General features: G+C 34.1%; 1 protein-coding gene across 5 annotated transcripts in view; it reads left to right on the forward strand.

The window, feature by feature from the left end:
• The window catches only part of LRRC7 (leucine rich repeat containing 7), a 547,026-nt gene that overhangs the window by 355,813 nt on the left and 168,566 nt on the right, over positions 1–22,647 (forward strand). For all 5 annotated transcript variants that reach the window (XM_032870083.1, XM_032870080.1, XM_032870084.1 and 2 more), the window contains exon 8: positions 343–406. In XM_032870083.1, coding sequence (XP_032725974.1) covers positions 343–406 — 64 coding nt within the window. The remainder of the gene's footprint in view (positions 1–342; positions 407–22,647) is intronic.

Raw genomic sequence — 22,647 nt, forward strand, 5'->3', positions numbered from 1 at the left:
CAGAATTGATTTCACCCATTGGTTCCCAAATCTGTGCAAATTCTTAAAAATGTAGATGTTGTGGACCCGCCCTATACCTCCTACTGGTACAGATAATTACAAGCTTCCTGCATTTGTTTTAAGCAGCCGGCTCTGTATTCCTACCATGGCTTTTGGAAATATGATAAGCAGGTGGCAGTTTGCATATATTGTTGTACATTTGCAGTTTACACCTCTCTATAAAATACTCCCATTTCTGTGCACTATAAAGCCAGGTAAATCTGACAGAGGGTGGGTGGAATGTCTTTTGGAGCAATGTGTCATGGACTGCCTGACAATAGTATTTTTCTCCATCTGTTATAGGTCAATGCACAAACTGGCCCAGTTGGAAAGACTTGACCTAGGCAATAATGAATTCAGTGAGCTGGTAAGCGAATGCATTTTCTAAACTTTATAAATACGCTGTAGGAGATTATTTCTTTTGTCTCTATAACCCCAGGTATTGAATTATCCAAGTGCACGTTTGCATTTCGAAATATAAAAATAAAATGAAACCTGGGATATAAAGTGATTGTTTGACTATATGATAAACCATAGAGAACTAGATAGTATTATATTCACAAAAAAGGAGAGGAAGAGAGAGAAGCAGACGAGATAAGCAGATGCAAATTGACAGTTTTGAGCACCAGATATGAGCAGGCACCAAGTTCAGTATGTCACATATGTTATCTCATTTAACCCTTATTTGACATGTTGCCATGTTAACTTTATGAAAATGAGCTCAAAGTGGTCACCAATTTACATAGCTTTTATGTTGTTGGACAAGAGTTAAAGACTTGATTAACTCGAAGTTCATACCTTGAAGACTTCTGCCTTTGAGAATTCCTTAGTGGAGGGAAGGGGTTAAAGACCTTCTATTTACAATTGTACTGAAAGTTTCTTTCTAGTGAACACATATTTCCATCTCGTCGCCACCAAAATTGACAGAATTCTTACTGCTCCTTTCAGGCTTAAGTTTTCTTTAAAAATATGCCTGCAGACCAAAATCTCAAATGCAAATTAGAAAGCAAAGAGTCCTTCATAGGTAGACTCTTTCTAATTCAGAAGTCTCCTCTTGAACATCTTCAAATTTCAGAAATGCAATTCATCTAAAATGTATTTTAACTTTTAAAATTAAAACATTTAATTAAGTAATCAACTATTCTCTCCCAGCTGTGTTGCTAATAATGTGACCTTAGGCAAATTACTTAACCTCTCAAAGCCTCTTTTACAATTTCTCTAAAATGGAAATTATAATGGCTCCTCCTTTAGAGGGTTTGTGTGAGAATTAAGTGAGATAATGCATGTGCAGGGCCTGGGAAAAAGGGATTCTCAGTAAACACCAGTGTACATGGTATAATCCATCCTTCATCTTGAATGTGCAAAGAATTAATTTATTTGACTTTGACCATAACTAATCTGGCCGTTATTATCCGAGCCTCTATCAGCTGTTTCTTGAGGGTAAAAGCTGACAATTATTCTTCTGAAATTAAAAGTGTAGTCTGATTTAAGAAGTACCCTTTGGGTTGTGTTCATATTCCTCACATAACAATTCTGTCATGTATCTTCATACCTTCCCCTGCCTCTGTTCATAACATGGAATTTAGGCATGTACAAAGGAGGCTATCCATCTTTCTGAAGAAAGGGGATTCCCTGGTCTCAGCCTGGCTTTCAGAAGTGTGCTGCCAGACATGCTGGCCTCTGGCCTGATGTCTGCAGCTGATCCCGCCCTTTATGTTAAATCTGGAGTTTTGAAACCATAGTCCATTCTTTGGGCTCACGTACTACTCCTCGTGAGTACTGGCCAGCTCCCCCTTGCTTGCATTGTCACCACTCAGCTGTCATTGGCTGTTAGATTTATTAGTCTGCATCTTGTCTCCTCTCCGGCGTCAGGCATGTCATCCATCCCCAGTTTCTGTTGTGAAGATTCCTCTCTAGCCTTAATATATTAGTGACCCTGTAGCCCACATGCAGGCTCTGAGAGTGCACATGATGTATAAACTGAGAGAGGCCCAGGGAAAATGGACTCTGTTACATCATACCACCAGGTTTGCCCTATTTTGGATGCACTCAATTTTGTTACAGGGCAGTTTGCAAGGTGACCTCAACACAGATAGAGGGCAAAATGATTCAGTACATAATCCAATGTACCTCAGGCTTTTTTAAGGTAGATACTTATAAATAATATAGGTAGATAGATTGGTAAGGGTAGGGAATAGCTATGGCAAAACTGTTTTGTACTAGGAATTTAGAAATCAGTTGTTAAAAAGCTAAAATCTGCCTAGGAGCTAGGTCTAGTGGTTATAAGAACATGGACCGTGGATTCAGACAACTGAAGTTTGACTCTCAATTCTGTCACTAGCTAGCCAGGTACATTTGGTCTGTATCTCACTCTCTATCCTCAATGTCCTCTTCAATAAAATAAGGGTATAAAAGCTATTTGGCTCATAGGCTTTTTGGTAAAATTCCATGCAATAGAATCTATAATAAACACTCAATATATGTTTCTATGAATTTTGATTCTGTCAGGTATATGACTTTGGAAATCAAATCTATAAATATTTGGATCAAAAAGATGAGTAGGATACATTTATATGTTTTTGAAAGCAGACATAGTAAAAATAACCTTAAAAAACATAATAACTCATGCTTTATGGTATCTAAGAAATCATCATTGAGGAGAAACTTTTGTTTGTTTGTTTGTTTTTGAACTCCCAATATTCCATGCTAGTCACAAATCAAGTCTCTTAAAAAAAAGAAAAAGAAAAAAGTTTTTCATTTGTTCCTGGACCACTTATTCAATAATACTGAGTTACTTGGCATTGACAGCAGGGAGGAGAGTTGGGGAGTATAATTATGGAATTTCACATTTCTGTCATTCACTTTAATCAGATGTCTGGCTTTTATTAGTCATATGTGTGGGACTATCTATTGTTTCTCTGAAAGTAACAACTTTTAATAAGAAAATAAGAGAATTTGCTTTGATAAGAGGCCTCCAGAAACAATGTCATGTGTATGGAAGGGGATAAGTTCCATTCTGTAGCTAGGTATTAACACCTAGGAGATTACTGTTAGAGAATTCATTTTGTGTGACATTCTAAAGAGACAGATATGGAGGGAAGATGATAATAAATCCAAAAAAAATTTTATACTGTGAAAGTCTAATAAAAAGAACAGAAGTTTCATTGCTTGAGACTCAATGTAAATATCCTAAATTAAGTTTGAAGTAGAATGATCTCCTTAAGGATGCTTCTGTCTTAATGAAAGATTCTAAACAGAGCGAATTATTTTACATTTCTAACAGCAGTAACCACCAGAAAATACTGGGCAAAGTTCTGAGAACATGATAGATTCTCAGAGGTTTTTTTTTGTTTTTTTATTGTGGCTTGTTTTTGTCAATATAAAATTAACACATGTCCATTTTTTTTTAATTTAAAAAGTTAAAAAAATTGTAAAAATTATACTAAAAGTCATCCATGATCTCTCCCCTTCTATAACCATTATCGATATTGTTGGTATATTGTTCCCCTACCACCACCATTTTCTTTTTTGGTTAGCTCAAATGAGTATTATTCAGGGCCAGGTCAGAGATGGGAAATACTAGGTTGATGCGTTGGGTAGCATCAGTTCTTAAAACTCCTCTGTAAACTCTGGGTAGACAGCCTTCTAACTGTCACAGAATAATCAGGAGCTTTCCAAAGTCATAGAATGGTCAGGGACACTAAAACAGATTCAGCGGTTGCCATGGGCCCCAGGTGCCCTGAGATAGGTATGTATTTTACGTATATATAGATCTATACAATGAACTAAGAGTCGTATTCAATTAAGCACTGGTAGTGGAAATACGAAGGCCCCCTGAGCAAATCACCATGAGAGAGAATACTGGAAAACGAAGCCAACTGAGCAGCAGAACCTGGAGAAAGAAGCGATCAGTGGATCCAAGAACAGTCAGGACACATGACCATCCCCATAATCAAGCCCCAACTTCCAGCTCCCAGCCTCTCATTCCCTTCCCTATCCTCTCCCAGTATTGAAGGATAATAAGGAAAGTGTCACTCAGAGCCCCCAAAATTTGCCACGGGAACCTTCATCAAGTGTCAGCCCTAAGAAACAAAACAAGAAAGCTTCTTTGAAAACCAGAAAGAGAAAAGCACTGAGCCAGGAGGAGGCAAAGAGTGGACTGCAAAGTGGTCTGTGTGTGCTCAGGGTGCAGCCACGCAACGCAGGCTGGCATGGCTTACAGCCTGCTGACAGCAGCAGGGAGAGTGACACGGTTGGCAGTGGCGAAGGAAAACAAAGAATGGTTGTCACTGGACCAGAAGCTCCCGTTATGTAGGAGGTTTCCTGGTCTCTACACATCTCCCTGCACAAAAACACTCCTAAAAGGAATGACTGGGGAGGAGGATCCCAGGAAAGGCCTGATTTCTTGATCTCCTGCTGTTGGAGTGGAGGGAGGCCAGGGAAGTGAGATTTGAAATTGCACTGTAACTGCCGCATAATATGGATTCTAGGTGTTTTTATAGAGGTAGTTCTGTTTACCAAATTGGAATTATAGGATGCATTCTATTTTATATTAATGCATGATGATCAAATTCAAATAAATTCTTTACAAACATTATGTTTTAGAAGCTTTCTCAGCAGCTGAATTAGGAAGACTGTCAAATAGTACCCAAAAAATAAGTAGTGAATTGAAATTCAAACTTAAGAGAAAATAGTGCAATCAGAGAGGTTTGAAATTTCATTTATATCAAATATGATACTTATAAAATGATATATGTAGTATATGTTTAAGTTACAAAACATAATAAAACGCGTCTCTGTGAAAATACTGCCGTATTTTTATGAACTAGAGTATCACCAAGTCCTGCACTGCTACCTGTAGGCTCTTACCTAATTCTGCCTCATTCCCAGACAAGTACGATCCTGAATTACATTTAACATACCCTACATTTATATGTATGTCTAAATATTGCAGTTTCATTTTGCTTGTTCTCAGGCTTTCTAAAAATATGACTATACTACAACTTATTTACTTTTTTCTTCACAATCATTTTTGTCCAGTTTTTTATTACATTGCTACTATGAATATTCCTATAAGAATTTCTCTAAGGCATATGTTTAGAAGTAGAATTTCCCAGTCATTAGTTGTGCACATATTCAACTTGAAAAATAATGTATTTTTTTCAAAACAGTTGTACTCATTTACCAACTCTTTATAAGAGCCCCCAAGCTCCACATCTTCGTCCACACTATACTGACAGCCTTCATATTTTTTCCAGTATAATGGCTGACAGCAGCATCTCATTGTGACCAGAATCTGCCTATCCCTCATCCCTTTTGAGACTGGTGCTTTTTCCATGTGTTGGTGGCAGTTTGTGTTTCCACTTCTATGAAATGCCCATTTAGGTATTTTTGTTCATTTATCTATTGGATGTTTTTTTTCCTGTAGATGTACCGAGATCTATTATATATTCTAGATGCCAATCTGCTGTTGGTTATATGTGCTACAGATACTTCCTCCCAGTCTCTGCAGTTTTCTTTTTAATTTCTTCTTGGTGTCTCATGATGACCTGAGGTTCTTAATTGTAATGTAATAAAATGCATACTTTTTTTAATGCCTAGCATATTTTGTGTCTTGCTTGAGAAGTTCTTGCCTCTCCAAGTCAAATAGATCTTTTCATATGTTTTCTTCTAAAAAGTTGAAGGTTTCATTATGTATAGTCAGGTGTAGTTCCATCTGGGCTTAATTATTTTACATTGAATGTATTATTTTTTTCTGAAAAGATAGTTTTCCAAGCAACATTTATAAGCAGCCCTGCCTTTCCCCATGAATGAATGCAACCTCTTAACGAAATATGATTTCCATATATTCATAAGGTTACGTGCTTCATTGGTTAGTTTATGATCTGGGTACCAAAATCACACCATCTTAAGTAACACAATGTTTTTGATACTTGATAGAGTAAATCTCTACAACTTGGGCATCTGGACACTTAGTTTTTATATAAATTTTAGAATTAGTTTATGAAGTTCTTTAAAAGGGAAAAAATGTCATTGGGATTTTATTAGAAATTCATTGATTCTATAAATTAATTTTCATTGATTTATAATGAATTGATATTTTTATGATATTGAGTCTCTTTATGCATGACATATCTCCATTTGTCCATTTTAATATCTTTCAGTGAAGTTTTAAAATTTTCTTCAAAAAAGGCTTTATACATTTTTAGTTTATTTCTAAGTACTTCATCATTTTGTTGTAGTTATAAATGTACATTTTCAAAACTTATAGTCCCAATGTTTTATTGCAGGTATACAGTAACCCACTTGATTTTTTTTAATTTATATTAACTACCATCTAAACCCTCTTATTAATATAAATAATTGGTCTATAGATTAGAGATTTCTGTGTAGGTAATCAAATAATTTGAGAATAGTTGACTAGAAGCAAATGTTACTGTCTGATTTCTGATATTAATATGAATGCATTAAATATTTTGTTATTAAGAATATTCTCTACTATATGTTTTGCATAGATACTCTTGAATTCAGATCGTACCTTCCTATTTCTACAGTACTTAGAAAATTTATCATGAGAAGATGCCAAACTCTGTGACAATTTTTTCTGATGATAATGTTTTTTCTTCTTCATCTGTTAATGCTGTAAATTATATAGAGGATTTTTAAGATATTAATATGTATCATTTTATTATTTTTATTGTTTTAATTTTAATTCCAGTATAATTAACATACAATATTCTACTAGTTACAAGTATACAATACAGTCATTCAGAAGTTCTATATATTAGTCAGCACTCATCGTAAGTGTGCTCTTTAATTCCCATCACTTATTTCACTCATCTCCCAATTCGCCCCCCTCCTGGCAACCATCAGTTTGTTCATCAGTTTGTTAAGGGTCTGTTTCTTGGTTTGTCGCTCTTTTTTCCCCTTTGCTCATTTGTTTTGTTTCTTAAATTCCACATATGAGTGAAATCATATAGTATTTGTCTTCCTCTGACTGACTTATTTTACTTAGCATTATACCCTTGTGAGCTATCCATGTAGTTTCAAGTTGTGAGATTTCGGGTTTTTTTGTGGTTGAATAATATTCCATGTATATATACCACATCTTTATCCATTCTTCTATCAATGGACACTTGGGCTGCTTCCATAATTTGGCTGTTGTACATAATGCTGAAATAGATATAGGAGTGCATGTACCTGAATTAGTGGTTTTGTGTATTTTAGGTAAATATCCAGTAATGATTGAAGGATCATAATTTAGGTCTATTTTTAACTTTTTAAGAACATCCATACTCTTTTCCAAAGTGGCTGCACCGGCTTACATTCCCACCCATAGTGCAAGAGGGCTCCTTTTTCTCCACATCCTCACCAACACTTGTTGTTCCTTGTGTTTTTCATTTTAGTCATTCTGGCAGCTGTAAGGTGATAACTCATAGTGGTTTTCATTTGCATTTCCCTGATGATAAGTGACATTGGACATCTTTTCATGTGTCTCTTGGCCATCTGTGTATCTTCTTTGGAAAAATGTCTATTCAAGCCCTCTGCCTATTTTTCAATTGGATTATTTGTTTTTTGGGTGTTGAGTTGCATCAGTTCTTTATATAGTTTGAATACTAACACTTTGCTGGATATGTCATTTGCAAATATCTTCTCCCATGCTTTTTAATTTTATTTATATAGAGGTTTTCTAATGTAAAACTGCTTTTGCATCTCTGAAAGAAATGCAACACAATAAAGATATGTTGATGATCCTGACCTTCTATATAAACTGCATTCAGTTTAATCTTTTCTTGGATTTTTAAAAAAATCTATGCTCATGTATTTGATTTTTATACATTATTCTTGTGTGCTTTCATTATCTGTGGGTTAATTTTTTTCATCAATTTTAGAAAATTATCAGTTCTTATCTCTTCAAATGTTTCCTTTTATTTATGTGTTCTGTATCTTCATCTGGAATTTGGACTAAATATAAATATGAGTATGATATCATACATATCATATTAATATACACATATCATATACATATACATATACATATCATTTACCTATCATATTAAATCCTATTTTAATAATTATTTAGTAAGGTCTTTTTTTGGAAAAGTAACAAGATAAGGGGTAATTTAAGAGATATTTATGTCATCTCCTTAAAGAAAATCTTTCTGCCTCTCTACCTAAAATTATCCAGTATTAATTTTCCAAAACTTGAGGTATGATAGTTAGATCTTTTTAAGAGTATTGTCAACTCTTTGAACTAGTTAATGTGCCAGCTACTGACAGAAACATCTCTAAATTATGGGCCATTCATTCTGGATTAAAGAACACAACATGAATTTTAAAAAACAAACACCTAAATTTTTGTAATAAAAAATACTTAAAGAGAAATATATATATATATATTTGATAAAAAATTAATTTTTAAAAGATAATGCAAAGACTGATTGCATTTAAAGTCTAGGGAATTCACCAGGAAATGAGCAGTATCATTCTAACTATCTAATATTTGAGACAGTGTGTCAAGCATCTTTATAAAAACATTTCATAAATTCAGCTATCTATGAACTCTATTAGAGGACTGATATCTCATAAAACTTCTTAGAGAAGCTTGAAAAATATTCTGTACTCTGCAAATCACCATTTTGAATGCTTACTAAGGCTACAGATCACCATAAGCAAGAATTTCTAATATCAATATTAAAAATGACTTATTTTTATTGATTTTTATCACCTTATTTGTAGGGTTAAATAAAATTTTCAAATAGATAAATAAAGAATGGAGACACTGAGAAGAAATGTCAATAGTTGTATATTGTTGGGGTGGAAAGATTTTATTGTAGCCTTTGAGATTCTTCCAGCTAGTCTAAGAATTAATTTGACATCAGACAGATTAACGGGAGGAGAAAAAGAAAAAGTTTAATTGATTGTGTACAGAGTCCCAATAGTGAAATTGAAACCCGAAGAGACCCAAGGCAAGCAGTTTTTATGCTTTTTAGACAGAAAAGATAATAAATCTGTATAAAATTGGCAAGACAAAGAAAACTTATGTTTGGGGGTTTCAGTAAGTAAGGAATTCTAAACAGAATTTGAGCTAGGCTGAAATAGTAAATTAGCAAAAATACCAGCTTAGTTTATACAGCTTTCTTGGCTCTGAATTCCCTATCGCTGATAATAAGAATGTCTCTACCTCTTGGTACAGGGAGAGTACCTTTCACATGGGAGATTTATCTCCTGGTTTCTAGAGACAAATAGGAATTGGAGTGTTTTTACACTTAAGTAACTTTTTTTAAAAAAAGATTTTATTTATTTATTTGACAGACAGAGATCACAAGTAGGCAGAGAGGCAGGCAGAGTAAGAGGTGGGGAAGCAGGCTCCCCGCCAAGCAGGGAGCCCAATGTGGGGCTCGATGTGAGGCTTGATCCCAGGACACCGGGATCATGACCTGAGCCAAAGGCAGAGGCTTTAATGCACTGAGCCACCCAGGTGCCCCACACTTAAGTAACTTTTAGTTCAAAATATGCCAAAGTTGTACATTTTGAGCTACCTCCCTTTGTCTTCTACAATGGAATATTTATTTGGACAATATAAACAATACAAATGTGTTTTCATAGAAATTTGAAATAATCGAGTACTTTAGCTAATGATTTAACTTGTAATTTAAATTGACTAGAATTAAATTAAACTCATCCTACTAAAAGCATAGCTGCCATTGGCTTCATCTCCATAGTTTGCCCAAGCTGTGCTCATTTTTAATTAGCTAGGATGCATGTTTACCTGAGGCAAGCACTATATTTGCATATCCAGCAATTTCCTTCATAAGTAATTACAGCATAGGTTTGCCATACCTACTAATCAAGTTTTGTCAATTATTTTTTCAGATAAAATATTAAAAAGAACAAAATAGCACAATACAATTTATAATCTTCTAAATGTTTTTAGGGAAAATATTTGATACATCCTAATTATTAGCTCCTCCATCTCCTGCATTTGTAAAATTACTTAGGATGTTGATTGTAGATGTTCATCACAGTCATTGCCAGAGGTTATTAATATATCAAAAGAAACTTGAGAAGTGAAACTTTTTTTTTTTTTTTAATTATTAGAGGCACATCAATTTCTGCATCAGTCAAGACCCAGTCAGGGGATGGAAACTACATCAATTGTTTAGAAAAGGAAATTTAATATAAAGAACAGTTAACTCATGTATTAGAAAACTGAAAGGACAGAAAGGGGACCCTGAGGGATCACAGAGGTGATAATTGTAGGAAGCAGCTAGCACCTGTAGGGTAAGGATCAAATGGAAGAAGGTAGTGTACAGGACTCAGACCTGTAAAGAGGCTGGTACTGGTGTCTCTGAGGGGCTATGGTAAGGCTGGTTCTAGGTGTGTGGGAAAACTACAGACTGACGACTGTTGCTGTTGTTGAACCTTAGTGTCCCCACACAGAGAATTGTTGCTACTGAAATGCTAAAATGACCAGGAATTAAATAGAAGAAGCAGCCCCATCTTCTTCCTCTAGCCTCCAAGTCTCTCTCCAGACCACCCAGTTGTCAGTTCCTAACACAGAGTCTCCTGTTGAAATAGAAATGTTGTTAACCTCATAGTTGCAAAGTAGAATATAGAAAAATGAGTTCCCTGCTGAAAGGCAAGAGTTTACACATTTAAAATAAAACAATTGTAAAGAAATACTGAAAATAAATAAATAAAATAAAGTAAGTGTTTACTTTTGCAGACTCCACTTTGGCATCATTTCCTCTGGATACTTTTTCCTGCACTTAGTGGAGCACCATGTCTCCAGCTGGAAATTGATAAATGTTTCTGAGTGAATGAATGAGTCATTTGATTTTAAAAAGTGAACAGTTCAGTCAGTTGTCATCATCAGAATCATGCCTATATAAACTGGAAGTTTTTAATTCAAACTAAACAATAATAGAAGTGGGAGAAATATTTTAGTTTACCTGAAAAGCAATCATTCTACGATTAGATATCCTTTAAGAAATCCATTTCAATCCACTCTGAGACAAACTTCCAAATGAGTTTCTCTATGAAACTCAAAAGTACACAATTTTACCACTGTGATCAATAAGTAAATAATACTCTTTCCACTAATTCTGGAATTTGAAAGGAATCCTTTATGAATCATTCAATTAAAATGTATTTTGTGACTGAAAATAACTGCGGAGGATTCTTTTCATAAGACGATCAGATTGGGGTCTCCCCTTTTATAAATACAACATCTGTTGACTTAGGGCTTTAATAAGCAAACTCCAATGTGATATAAGCAAATAAAAAAACCCCTTTTCTTGCTTTCAAACTTTCCCTTCCCTAGCAATAATACAACTCATTTTTGCCTGTTTTCAAAGGAAGCAGTTCTTCCCTCATGGCCATTTCTCGTTACTGCAGTATCACGACTAGGTACCATAACTGAAATTAATTAGCTCTGTTTACCTTTCCATAAATAGATTTTTCTAAGAATGGCATATGTCTCAATGTAGTCAAGTATCCTGGTGTTTCTGTCAACAGTTTCTACCAGTAAAATTAAAGAAAAAAAGAAATATTCCCTAATTGAACCAGGGCAAACTACATTAAATAAGAGTATACATTTAGAATCAAGGCTTACAAAGAAAACAGAAGTATTATGCAATCATGGCGTATACCCAAGAGTATATTCTTGAGTTTTGAATAGGGATTGTGAATCACCCAAAAAATAACAAAAAACTGTACTTGAAGTAATTAAACTAAGATTTACTTCTTCCTCCTTTATGTGCTGAAAAGGTAATATTTGAACATATGATCTGAAATTGAATTAATAGAAAAAATGTATTTGATTTCAGGTCTCACAATAAACTAAAACTAAAAGACAATGAAAACATCAAGGAGACATATAAAGGAAAGGGGAATGGATAGAGTTGTGTGTTTATGGAGGGTGTAACTAGTTAGGTTAGCTAGGGAAGCTTCACTCAGAAGGTGACATTTTAGTAAAAACCTAAAGTAGATGAGGGAGTGAACCATGCAAATCTGGGTGGAAGATAGTTCTAGACAGAGGAAACAGAAATTATGAGCACCAGAGATGAGAGCAAAACTAACATGTGAACAGCAAAGAAGACTAAAATGGGTGGAATAGAGTAAGTTAGAAGAATAGGTGAAAGGTGAAGGTGAAAGGTGAAAGGTGAAGGAAGGGTAGAAAGAATCCTATAAGAAATTTTAAGGATTTTGCATTTTATTCTGAGTAAAATGGAAGCCCTTTGGAAGGTTCTGAACAAGTAAAATCTGTGGTCTGACATATTAAGTTATATTACATTACATTGCATTATATTACAGTACATGTTACATTATATGTTTCATGAATTCCATTCCATTCCATTCCCAGGATCACTTTGCTGTGTTGAGAATAAATGGAAAATGGGGCAAGATGAAGTCAAGAGACCTATTAGAAAACTATTGCAATATATAGGCAAGAAATAATAGTCTCTTAGATTGAGGTAGTAGCAGCAGAGGTGGCAAGGAGTTGAATTTCTGGGTAAATCTGAAAGATATAGCCAGAAATAGGATCTGAATTTGTAAACCGGGGATACTCCCATTCAATAAGTAATACAAAAATTAGGAATACATAATTAATTACAAAAGTGAAATGCTTATTATGATGGAAAAAGAAATGATGAATTTTAAATTACAAAATTGAAGTTAATGAAATTTTAAAAGGTTAACAAATGCTGTAAACATCATTAAGTCCAGGAAAATAGCATAGTAACACATCTATAATGCTCTTTTTCTCCGTATGCTTTGACTTTATACTCCTTGACAGTCTTCACATTCCATATATCTTATAATATCATTTCTATGAAGATAATAAAAATAATCCAATGCTTAGCATGATTTCTACTACTGATAGTTCAGAAACATTCATTTCAGCTTTACAATTTTTCACTGATATGCCTTATAAAATTTTAGGATTGTTGCCAAATTTAGGAAGACCTCTGGCTCCATACGTTTCAAGCACGTTCTTCCTCCTCCACCAACACACTTCTGGTGCTGGGAACCAAAGGGAATGTTCATGTTCAATATGTCTTCTGGCCCTGCATTTTCATGTCATGATGGTCAAGGGAGTTTGCACAATGGCAGGAGAATTACTGGAAGTGTTTTCTACCCCAGATAGCTAGGAACAAGGTAACTATATGCAAAAAAGATTGAAAATCATATAAATATATTCCACCAAACCTATATTCCTAGGCAACTTCTTTGTATCCAGCTCCCCAAAATACCCGTGGCCATTCTATCATGACATGACATGAGGAAAACCACAACATAGGGAAAGTCAAGATAGAAATTGTAGTTAAAGTGTTTTACTTTCAACCCACTCTTCCAGGATGAGGCATATACCTGTATCCCTTTCCTACTGTTGATTGTAACAAATGACCACAAACCTTAGTGACTTAAAACAATACAAATTTATTATCTTATAGTTGTGGAGGTCAGATGTCTTAAAATCAGCATATCATCATGGCTTTTTTTCTTCCAGGATTCATGAGAGAATCTGTGCCTTGTCTTTTCCATCTTCTAGAGGCTGCCTACTTTCCCTCACTAGTGACCCCTTTCTCACATCACTTCATTCTCTGTATCAGACGGTACACCTCCTACTCTGACTGCTTCCATTATTACATTTCTTTCTCTGCCTTCTCTGACTCTCCCACCTCCCTTTTATAAGAACCTTTGCAGTTACATTGGGATCACCCAAATAATCCAGGAAAATCTCTTTGTCCCAAGAGCCTTAAGTTAATCATAACAATAAATTCTCTTTTACCATGTAAGGTAACACATTCACACATTCTGGGGATCAGGACACGGGCATCATTCGAAGTCTTTTATTCAGGTTACTATAGTCCGGCCTCTGTTTGCAAAGACTTATGTCTGACCTACATGAAATTGCACCCAAGCCAACCCAAGTTCCCCAGAAGTCTCATCCATCACAACTTGACTCAAGTACAAAATCTCATCTAAATCTCATGTGTTCAGAAGTCCTAAATTTCATCATCTAAAGCATCTAAATTAGGCATGGGTGAGTTCCGGGTATAATCCATCCTGGAGCAAATCTCCTCTCCATCTGTAGACCTGTGAAACTAGAAGACAGTTCATCTGCTTCCAAAATACAATTGTGGAATAGGCATGGGATAACAGTTATAGAATTCCCATACAAAAAGGGAGAGGAGTGGGGGATAGGAGTACAAAAGGAGTGTACCCTCAGAACCATTTCAGAATCCAACCAGGAAAACTCCATTAGGTTTCAAGGCCTGGGAATAACATCTGGGGTTCAAGATTTATTGCTCTGTGCCTACAACTCCACACTTTGAGTCATCCTTCCTTTTCCAGGAAGGTGCACAAGTTTTTGCACTCAAGTGGATTGAACAACCTGTTTCCTACCTCTAGAATTTTAGGATCTTGCTGTCTTCTCTCATTTGTCCTCTCTCTATCCCTTCCAGACTATGCTGGCAGTATTTCTGTTGATGCAATAGTCTTAAGAACCTTGTGGGTCTCTCTTATATATCTTGACAATTTCTTCACTGCACAAGAAGTTCCTTTACAAATCTTCCTTGGATAATCCTATCTCTACTCCTGGCTTCTTCTAAGATGTCTGACAGGTTCCATGAGACATCTACCTAATCTCTTCAGAACCTCTGTGTGAATGAATGAGTTAATGAATGATCTGACCTCTTAATATTTATAAGGCACTAGCAAAAGTTCTCCCAGACACATCCTTGGCTTTATTTCCTGGCAGTGAATCTAATTTTAGCTTTTTTTTTTTTTTTTTTTTTTTTGTAATCTGGATAGGATGAGAATTTGTCATAAATCCTGGCTTCTTTTTGCTTAACCGTTCTTTAAGTGTATCTCTTTCTTCTTGCATTTTACTGTAATCAGCAGGTAGAAACCAGGACACACCTTCAAAACTTTCCTTGGAAATTTCTTCAGCTAAAAATTAAGTTTACCTGTTGCAAGCCCTGCTTTCCACATAATTGTATGACATAATTCAGCTATTATATAACAAAGACCCCTTTTCCTCCATTTCCCATGTTAACACATTTTTTTTCATTTCCTTTGCTCTCATCTAGTATTGTTTTGACTGTCCATGTTGCTCTAGCAGTCTTTTCATGATGATTTAGGTATTCTCTAAGATGATGCAGATTTTCTTAACCATGTTTTCTTCCTTCACTTCCTTCAGAGTCTTCCTTAGCAGAGAGTTATTATCATCTATACTTCTACTAACATTGTGTTCAAGGCAATCTAGGTTTTTCTGTCACAAATTTATAGTGAGAATTTTTCTAGTTTCAGTCACCTGCCTAATTCCAAAGCCACTTCTACATTTTGGTTATTTATTATGACAGTCACCCACTTCCAAGTTCCAACATATGATTCCCAATATTCAACTGTAACAAATTATGAAAAATTGAGTTGCTTAATACAACACAAATTTATTATTTTAAAAGTTCTGCAGGTGTTGTTAAGGCTGTGTTCCTTCAGGAAGGGCTAGAGATTTTTTCTTTTTCCAGCTTCTAGAAGCCACCTGTATTCCTGAGCCCATAACCACTTCCTTTTGCCACTTCAGTTTCTGTTTCTGTCATCATATCTCCATTTTTGCCTTCTCTGGTCTTCCAGTCCCCTTCTTATAAGGACACTTGGGACTATATTGGGTCACTTGCATAACCCATCCTCTCCATCTCAAGATCTTTGAATTAATCATACCTCTATTCTTCTTTTCCATGTAAGATAACATATTCAGTTTCTGGGGATTCGGATGTGCACATCTATAGGGAGCCATTATTCACTTGACCACACTACCCCCAAAATTTAAAGCACATGTCCACATAAAACCTTATATGTGAATATTCACAGTGGCATATTCATAATAGCTAAAATGTGGAAAAATCCAATTTCCATTAACTAATAAATGAATAAACATGATGCAGTTTACCCATACATCAGAATACTTGTCAATGAAAAAAAAAAAAAGGACTGATCTAGATGAACCTTAAAAACAATGTGGTATGTGAAAGAAACCAGAAACAAAAAAGGCTATGTATGATATGATTGCATCTATATGGAATGTCTAGAATAGAAAAATCCTCAGTAACAGAAAATAGATTTGTAGTTTCCAGGGTATAAGGGAAAGGAAAAATGGAGAGATTGAGTATGGGGTTTTTGGGGGGAGGTGAAGAAAATGATCTAGAATTAGATAGTTGTTATGATTGCACAACTTTGTAAGTATACTAAAAAACACTTTATATTCTAAAAAGGTGAAATTTATGGTATGTGAATTATGTTTCCATTTTTGAAATCTTAAAAAAGAAAACAATCTCAATTTTGCCAATTGTACAAAATGTAGCCAGGTGAACACACTGCCAGGCTTCCTTCCAGGATCTGGGAAGGAGTTCATGCAAGTAAGAGCCTGAAACTTTGAACCTCATTAACTTTAAAATACATCTGCCTCTAGGCAGAAGCAACAGGATTTGTTGACAGATTGGATGTCAGGAATGAGAGGGATAGGAGTTAATAATGACTTCATGACTTGAGACCTAAGCAACTAAAAGACAAAATTTCTACTGCAATAGACTACTATACCAGATGCCAGGTTATTTATTTTTTCAGATCTTTTTGTCTTTTAATTGTGGGGAAAAGCACATAACATTACCTACCCTCTTAACACATTTTTAAGTATATAGTACTATATTTCATTATATATTTATAATTAAGTATAAGCACAATGTTGTACAGCAGATCTCTAGAACTTTCTCATCTTGTGTAACTGAAGCTTTGCATCCAGTGCACAGCAGCTCTCCACTACTCTTCCCCCTGGAAACCACCATTCTACTTCCTGCTTCTACGGGCTTGAATATTTTAGATACCTCATAGAAGTACAATCATGTAGTATTTGTCCTTCTGTGGCTGACTCATTTCACATGGCATAATGTCCTCAAAGTTCATCCACGTTGTCATATATTACAGAATTTCCTTTTTCTAAGGCTGATTAATATTTACATAAATATATATATCTATATATCCATATAGATATATATATTTATACCAAATATACCACATTTTCCTTATTCATTTATCTGTCCATAGACATTTATGTTATCCACATTTAGGCCATTAGGAGTAGAGCCAAGATGAACTTGGGTCTGTAAATAAATCTTTGAGAGATTTCAGTTCTTTTTGATATATATATATATAGAAGTGGGACTACTGGATCATATATATGGCTTTTCTATTTTTAACTTTTTAAAGCACCTCCATGCTGTTTTCCATATTCCATAGTGCCTTCACCATTTTACATTGCCACCAACAGTGCATGAGAGTTCTAGTTTCTCCATATCCTTACCAACATTTGTAATTTTTTTGTTTTGTTGACAATGGCTATCTTAATACATATGAGGTGATCTCCTTATGACTTTTATTTGCATTTTCCTGACAATTAGTGATGTTGAGCGTCTTTTCATATACTTGCTGGACATTTATATGTCTTCTTTGGAGAACTGTCTATTCAAATTCTCTACCCATATATTAATTGGGTCGTTTTTCCAAATTTCGTTGTAGAAATTCCTTCTATATTTTGAATAGTTATTCTTTAACAGATATGTGACTTGTGAATACTCATTTTCATTCCCTATGTTGCCTTTTTACGCTGTTGATTGTTTTCTTAGCTGCACAGTTATTTGGATGTACTCCCTTTTCTCTGTTTCTGCTTTTGTTGCTTGTGCTTTTGATATTATATCCAAGAAATCATTGCCAAAACCCATGTCATGAAGTTTTTATCCTATGTTTTCTTTTAAGAATTTTATTGTTTCAGGGCTAACATTGAAGTCTTTAATCCATTTTGAGTTGGTTTCTGTGTATAGTGTAAGATAAACATCCAGCTGCACTCTTTACATGTAGAAATCCAGTTTTCCCAAAACCCTCTGTTGGAGAGACTATCCTTTCCACAGTGTACATTGTTAAGCACTTTTTGACAATAATTTTTGAGTGGATTTATTTCTGGGCTCTCTATTCTGTTCCCTTGGTCTGTATGTCTCTCTTTATGCCAATACCTTACTGTTTTAATTACTGTAGCTTCATAATGTTTTGAAATCAGGAAGTGTAAGACCTTCAACTTTGTTCTTTCTCAAGATTGTCTTAGCTATTTGTGGTTGCATAGAAATTTAGGGATTGCTTTCTATATTTCTGTAAAAAATGTCGTTGTGATTTTGACAGTGACTGCATTGAATCTCCAGATCAATTTGGTTAGTATGGGCACTTAAAAAATACTGTGTCTTGCTATCCATGAATAATACAGGATGTCTTTCCATTTATTTGTCTTCAATTTCCTTTATCATTGTTTTGGAGAGGGTTTTTTTTTTTTAAGATTTTATTTGGAGTTTTCAATATAGAAGTATCTCACTATGTTGGTTAAGTTTATTTCTAATTATTTTATTTATTTTGATTCAATTTTAAGTGGGGTTAATTTCCTAATTTCCTTTTCAGATATTTCATTGATAGGGTAAATAAATGCAACTTTTTTTTTAAGGGTTTTATTTTTTTCAGTAAGCTCTAGGCCCAATTTAGGCTTAAACACAAGTCCCCAAGATCAAGAGTCATATGCCATAATGATTTAGCCAGCCAGGCCCCCCTTTGACTTATTTTTGAATATTGATTATGTATCTACAACTTTGTCAAATTTGTTTCTTTGTTGTAACAGTTTTTTTGATGGAGTCCAGGTTTCTTACATCTAAATCATGTCATCTGAAAACATAATTTTACTTCTTCCTTTCTGATTTGAATGCTTTTTAATCTTATTCTTATCTGTCCTCTAATAGTTCCTGTACTATGTTAAATAGAAGTGGTGAGAGCAGGCATCCTTGCCTTGATCATGATCTTAGAAGAAAAGTTTCAGTTTTTCACCATTGAATATAATGTTAGGTGTGGGCTTTTCATATATGGCTTTTATTATGCTGAGATACTTCCTTTTTATTCCTAGTCTGTTGACTGTTTTTATCAGAATAGGATGTTGAATTCTGTCAATGCCTTTTTTATATCTATTAAGATGATTTTTATTTGATTCTTTGTTATGCTAACGTGGTGTATCATACTGATTGATTTTCATATGCAAAAACATTCTTGGATCTTTGGGATAAATCCCACATGGTCATGGTTTGTCGATCTTTTAATGTGCTAGTGAATTCAGTTAAACTAGTATTTTGTTGAGGATTTTTTTGAATTATGTTCATCACATCTAGTGGCCTGTGGTTTTCTTTTCTTACAGTATACTTTGCCCGGTTTTGGCATCAGGGTAATGTTGGTTTCGTAAATGAGTTTGGAGTGTTCCTTTTTTTTTTTTTTTTCAGTCTTTTGGATAGATTGAAAATGATTGGTTTAATTCTTCTATACATGTTTGGTAGAATTAAACAGTGAAACTCTCTGATCCTGCATTTTCTTTTTTGGAAGTTTTTGATTACTGATTCAATATCCTTATTTGTTACTGGTCTGTTCAGTCTTTCCATCTCTTCATAATTCAGTCTTGGTAGTTTTTATGTTTCTAGGAATTTATCCATTTCTTCTAGGAAATATCCAAAGTGTTGGAGTTTAATTGTTCATAGTAGTCTCTTATGACTGTTTTTATTTTTGTGACATCTGTTGTAATGTCTCCTCTTTCATTTCATGTTTATTTATTTGTTCTCTTTTTTTGTTAGCCTAGTCAAACAGATGTCCATTTGTTGATCCTTTCAGAAAAACAACTTTTAGTTTCATTGATTTTTCCCATAATTTTTCAGTTCTCTATTTCATTTAATTCTGCTTTAATTTTTATTATTCTTTCTTTTTGCTAACTTTGGGCTTTGTTTTCTTTTTTATAGTTCTTTGTGGTGTGAAGGTAGGTTGTTCATATGAGATCTTTCTTCTTTCTTTAATATGAGTATTTAGCACTGTAAAATTCCCTCATATTACTACTTTTGCTGCATCCCATGAGTTTTGATAAGTTATGTTTTCATTTTTGTCTCCATATATTTTCTAATTTCCTCCCTAGCCCATAGGTTGTTCAGAGTGTTATTTAATTTGCACCTATTTGTGAATTTTCTAGTGCTCCTCCTGCTGTCAATTTCTAGTTTCATTCCATATGGTCATAAAACATACTTGATATTATTTTAATCTTCTTCAATGTATTAATACTTGTTTTGTTGCCTAATATGTGGTCTATCCCAGAGAATGTTTCACGTGCACTTGAGAAGAATATGGGTTCTGCTGCTATTGGGTGAAATGTTTCTATAAGCCTGGTAGATCTATTTGGTCTATAGTGTTGTCTAAGTCCTGTGTTTCCTTACTGATCTTCTGTCTGGATGTTCTATCCATTAGTGAAAGTAGGGTTTTAAAATCCTCAATTATTACAATGCCTTCTATTTCTGCCTTCAATTCATTCAATATTTTATTTATACATTTGGATTTTCTGATATTGAGTGCATATATATTTATAGTTATGATATCTTCTTGGTGGAATGACCCTTTTATCATTATATAACTTATTTATTTGTCTCTTGGCAGTATTTAATTTAAAGTCTATTTTGTCTGATATATGTATGATTGCCCCTATTTTACCATTTGTATGGAATATCTTCTCCCATTCGTTCACTTTTAGCCTATGTGTGTCTTTAAATCCAAAATAAGTCATATGTAGACAGCATAAAGTCAGGCCTAGTTTTGATATCCATTCAGTCGAAAAACAAAGCAAAACCAAAATAAACCCAAAAGCCATAATTCTGTGTCTTTTGAATGGGGAGTTTAATCCACTTACATTTAAAGTAATTATTGATCAGGAATGACTTACTATTACGACTTTGTTAATTTTTTTGTGTCTGCTTTGTAGTTCTTTTGTCTTATTTCCTCTTGTGGTCTTCCTTTGTGTTTTTTTTTTTTTTGGAGTGACATATTTCGATTCATTTCTTGTGTGTGTGTGTGTGTGTGTGTATACTATAAGTGTTTTTTTGTTTTTACTATAGAGCTTACAAAACCATCTTATAATTGTGAGAATTTATGTTAAACTAATAGCCTCTTAATTTCAATTGTACACAAAAAAACTACATTTTTATCTTCCCTCCCTATACTTTGTTATTGATGTCACAAATTACATCTTATATTGTGTATCTATTAATATATTTTATAGTTAATTACTTTTTATGCTTTTGCCATTTAACTTCCATATCAGAATTAACAGTGGTTTAAGCACTACTGTTACAGAATTACAGTATTCTGCATTTACTGATATATTTCTGTTTATCAGCAAGACTTATATTTTTGTATGCTTAATGTTGTTGTTTAGCGTCTTTTCATTTCAACTTAAAGGACTCTTTTTGGGATTTCTGTAAGGCAGGTATTGAATTCTATCAACTTTTTTTTTGTAAAGTCTTTATTTCTCCTTCATTTTTGAAGCACAGTTTTGCCAGATATAGTATTCTTAGTTGGCAGTTCTTTTCTTTTGGCACTTTGAATATACCATCACACATTATTCTGGTCTGTAAGAGTTCTTCTGAGAAATCCATTACAGTCATATGGATAGATGTATTCTTATATGAGACAAATCCCTTATTTCTTGCTGTTTTCAAAATTCTCTCTTTGTCTTTGACTAGATACTTTGATTACAAGGTGCCTGGGTATTGATTTCTTTGGGTTCATCTTATTTGGACATTTATTTCTTCTTTAATGTCTTCTTTAATTTGGATGACCATTTCCTTCCCCAGAGTTAGGAAGTTTTCAACCATTACTTCCTTAAATATGCTTTCTGCCCTCTTTCTTATTCTTCTTCTGGTATCTCCATAATGAATATATTAATATATTTTGTGGTATCCCAAAGGTCCCTTAAGCTTTTACAGTTTTTCACTCTTTTTTTTTCTTTTTCTCCTCTGACTGGATAATTTCAAATGACTTTTCTTTTCTTCTCCTTGATCAAGTCTGCTTTTTTCTGCTTGATCAAGTCTGCTGTTGAAACCCTATAGAAAATTTTCAGTTACTGTGCACCGTTACTATATTCTCTAGCTCCAAAAATTTCTGGGTTTTAAATATATATATATAATATTTTATGTATTTATATTAATTATATTTTCTCTTTTGAAATATCTATTTTATTCATATCTTATTCTAAACTCACTGAGCATTTTTATGATGGTTACTTTGAATTCTTTGTCAGTTAATTAATATATTCCCATTTATTTAGCATTGGTTTGGGGAAACTTATTTTGTTCCTTTGTTTGAGCTATAATCCCTATTTCTTAATGCTCCATGACACTTTGTTTTGGTGTCTGAACATTTGAAAAACCCCTCCTTTCCCCATTTTTCACAGACTAGTTTTGTGAAGGGGAAGACCTTCACCAGTCAGCCCAGCTAGAAATTTTGAGGAAAAGAGATATAGTTTTAAAGGGAAAGATCAGAAGTTCTATTCTGAAAATCTGAAGTTTAATACTATTACAGATGCAAGTGGGAAAGTCAAGAAGTCTGTTAACTATGAATCTAGGCAGTTCAGGCCAGATAAATATATTTAAGAAATGTCAGTGTGTATGTATATGTGTGTGTGTGTGTATATATATATATATATGTATATAT

The sequence above is a fragment of the Lontra canadensis genome, unplaced genomic scaffold (genome assembly GCF_010015895.1).
Source record: "Lontra canadensis isolate GAN:19392208 unplaced genomic scaffold, GSC_riverotter_1.0 scaffold40, whole genome shotgun sequence".
NCBI lineage: Eukaryota > Metazoa > Chordata > Mammalia > Carnivora > Mustelidae > Lontra > Lontra canadensis.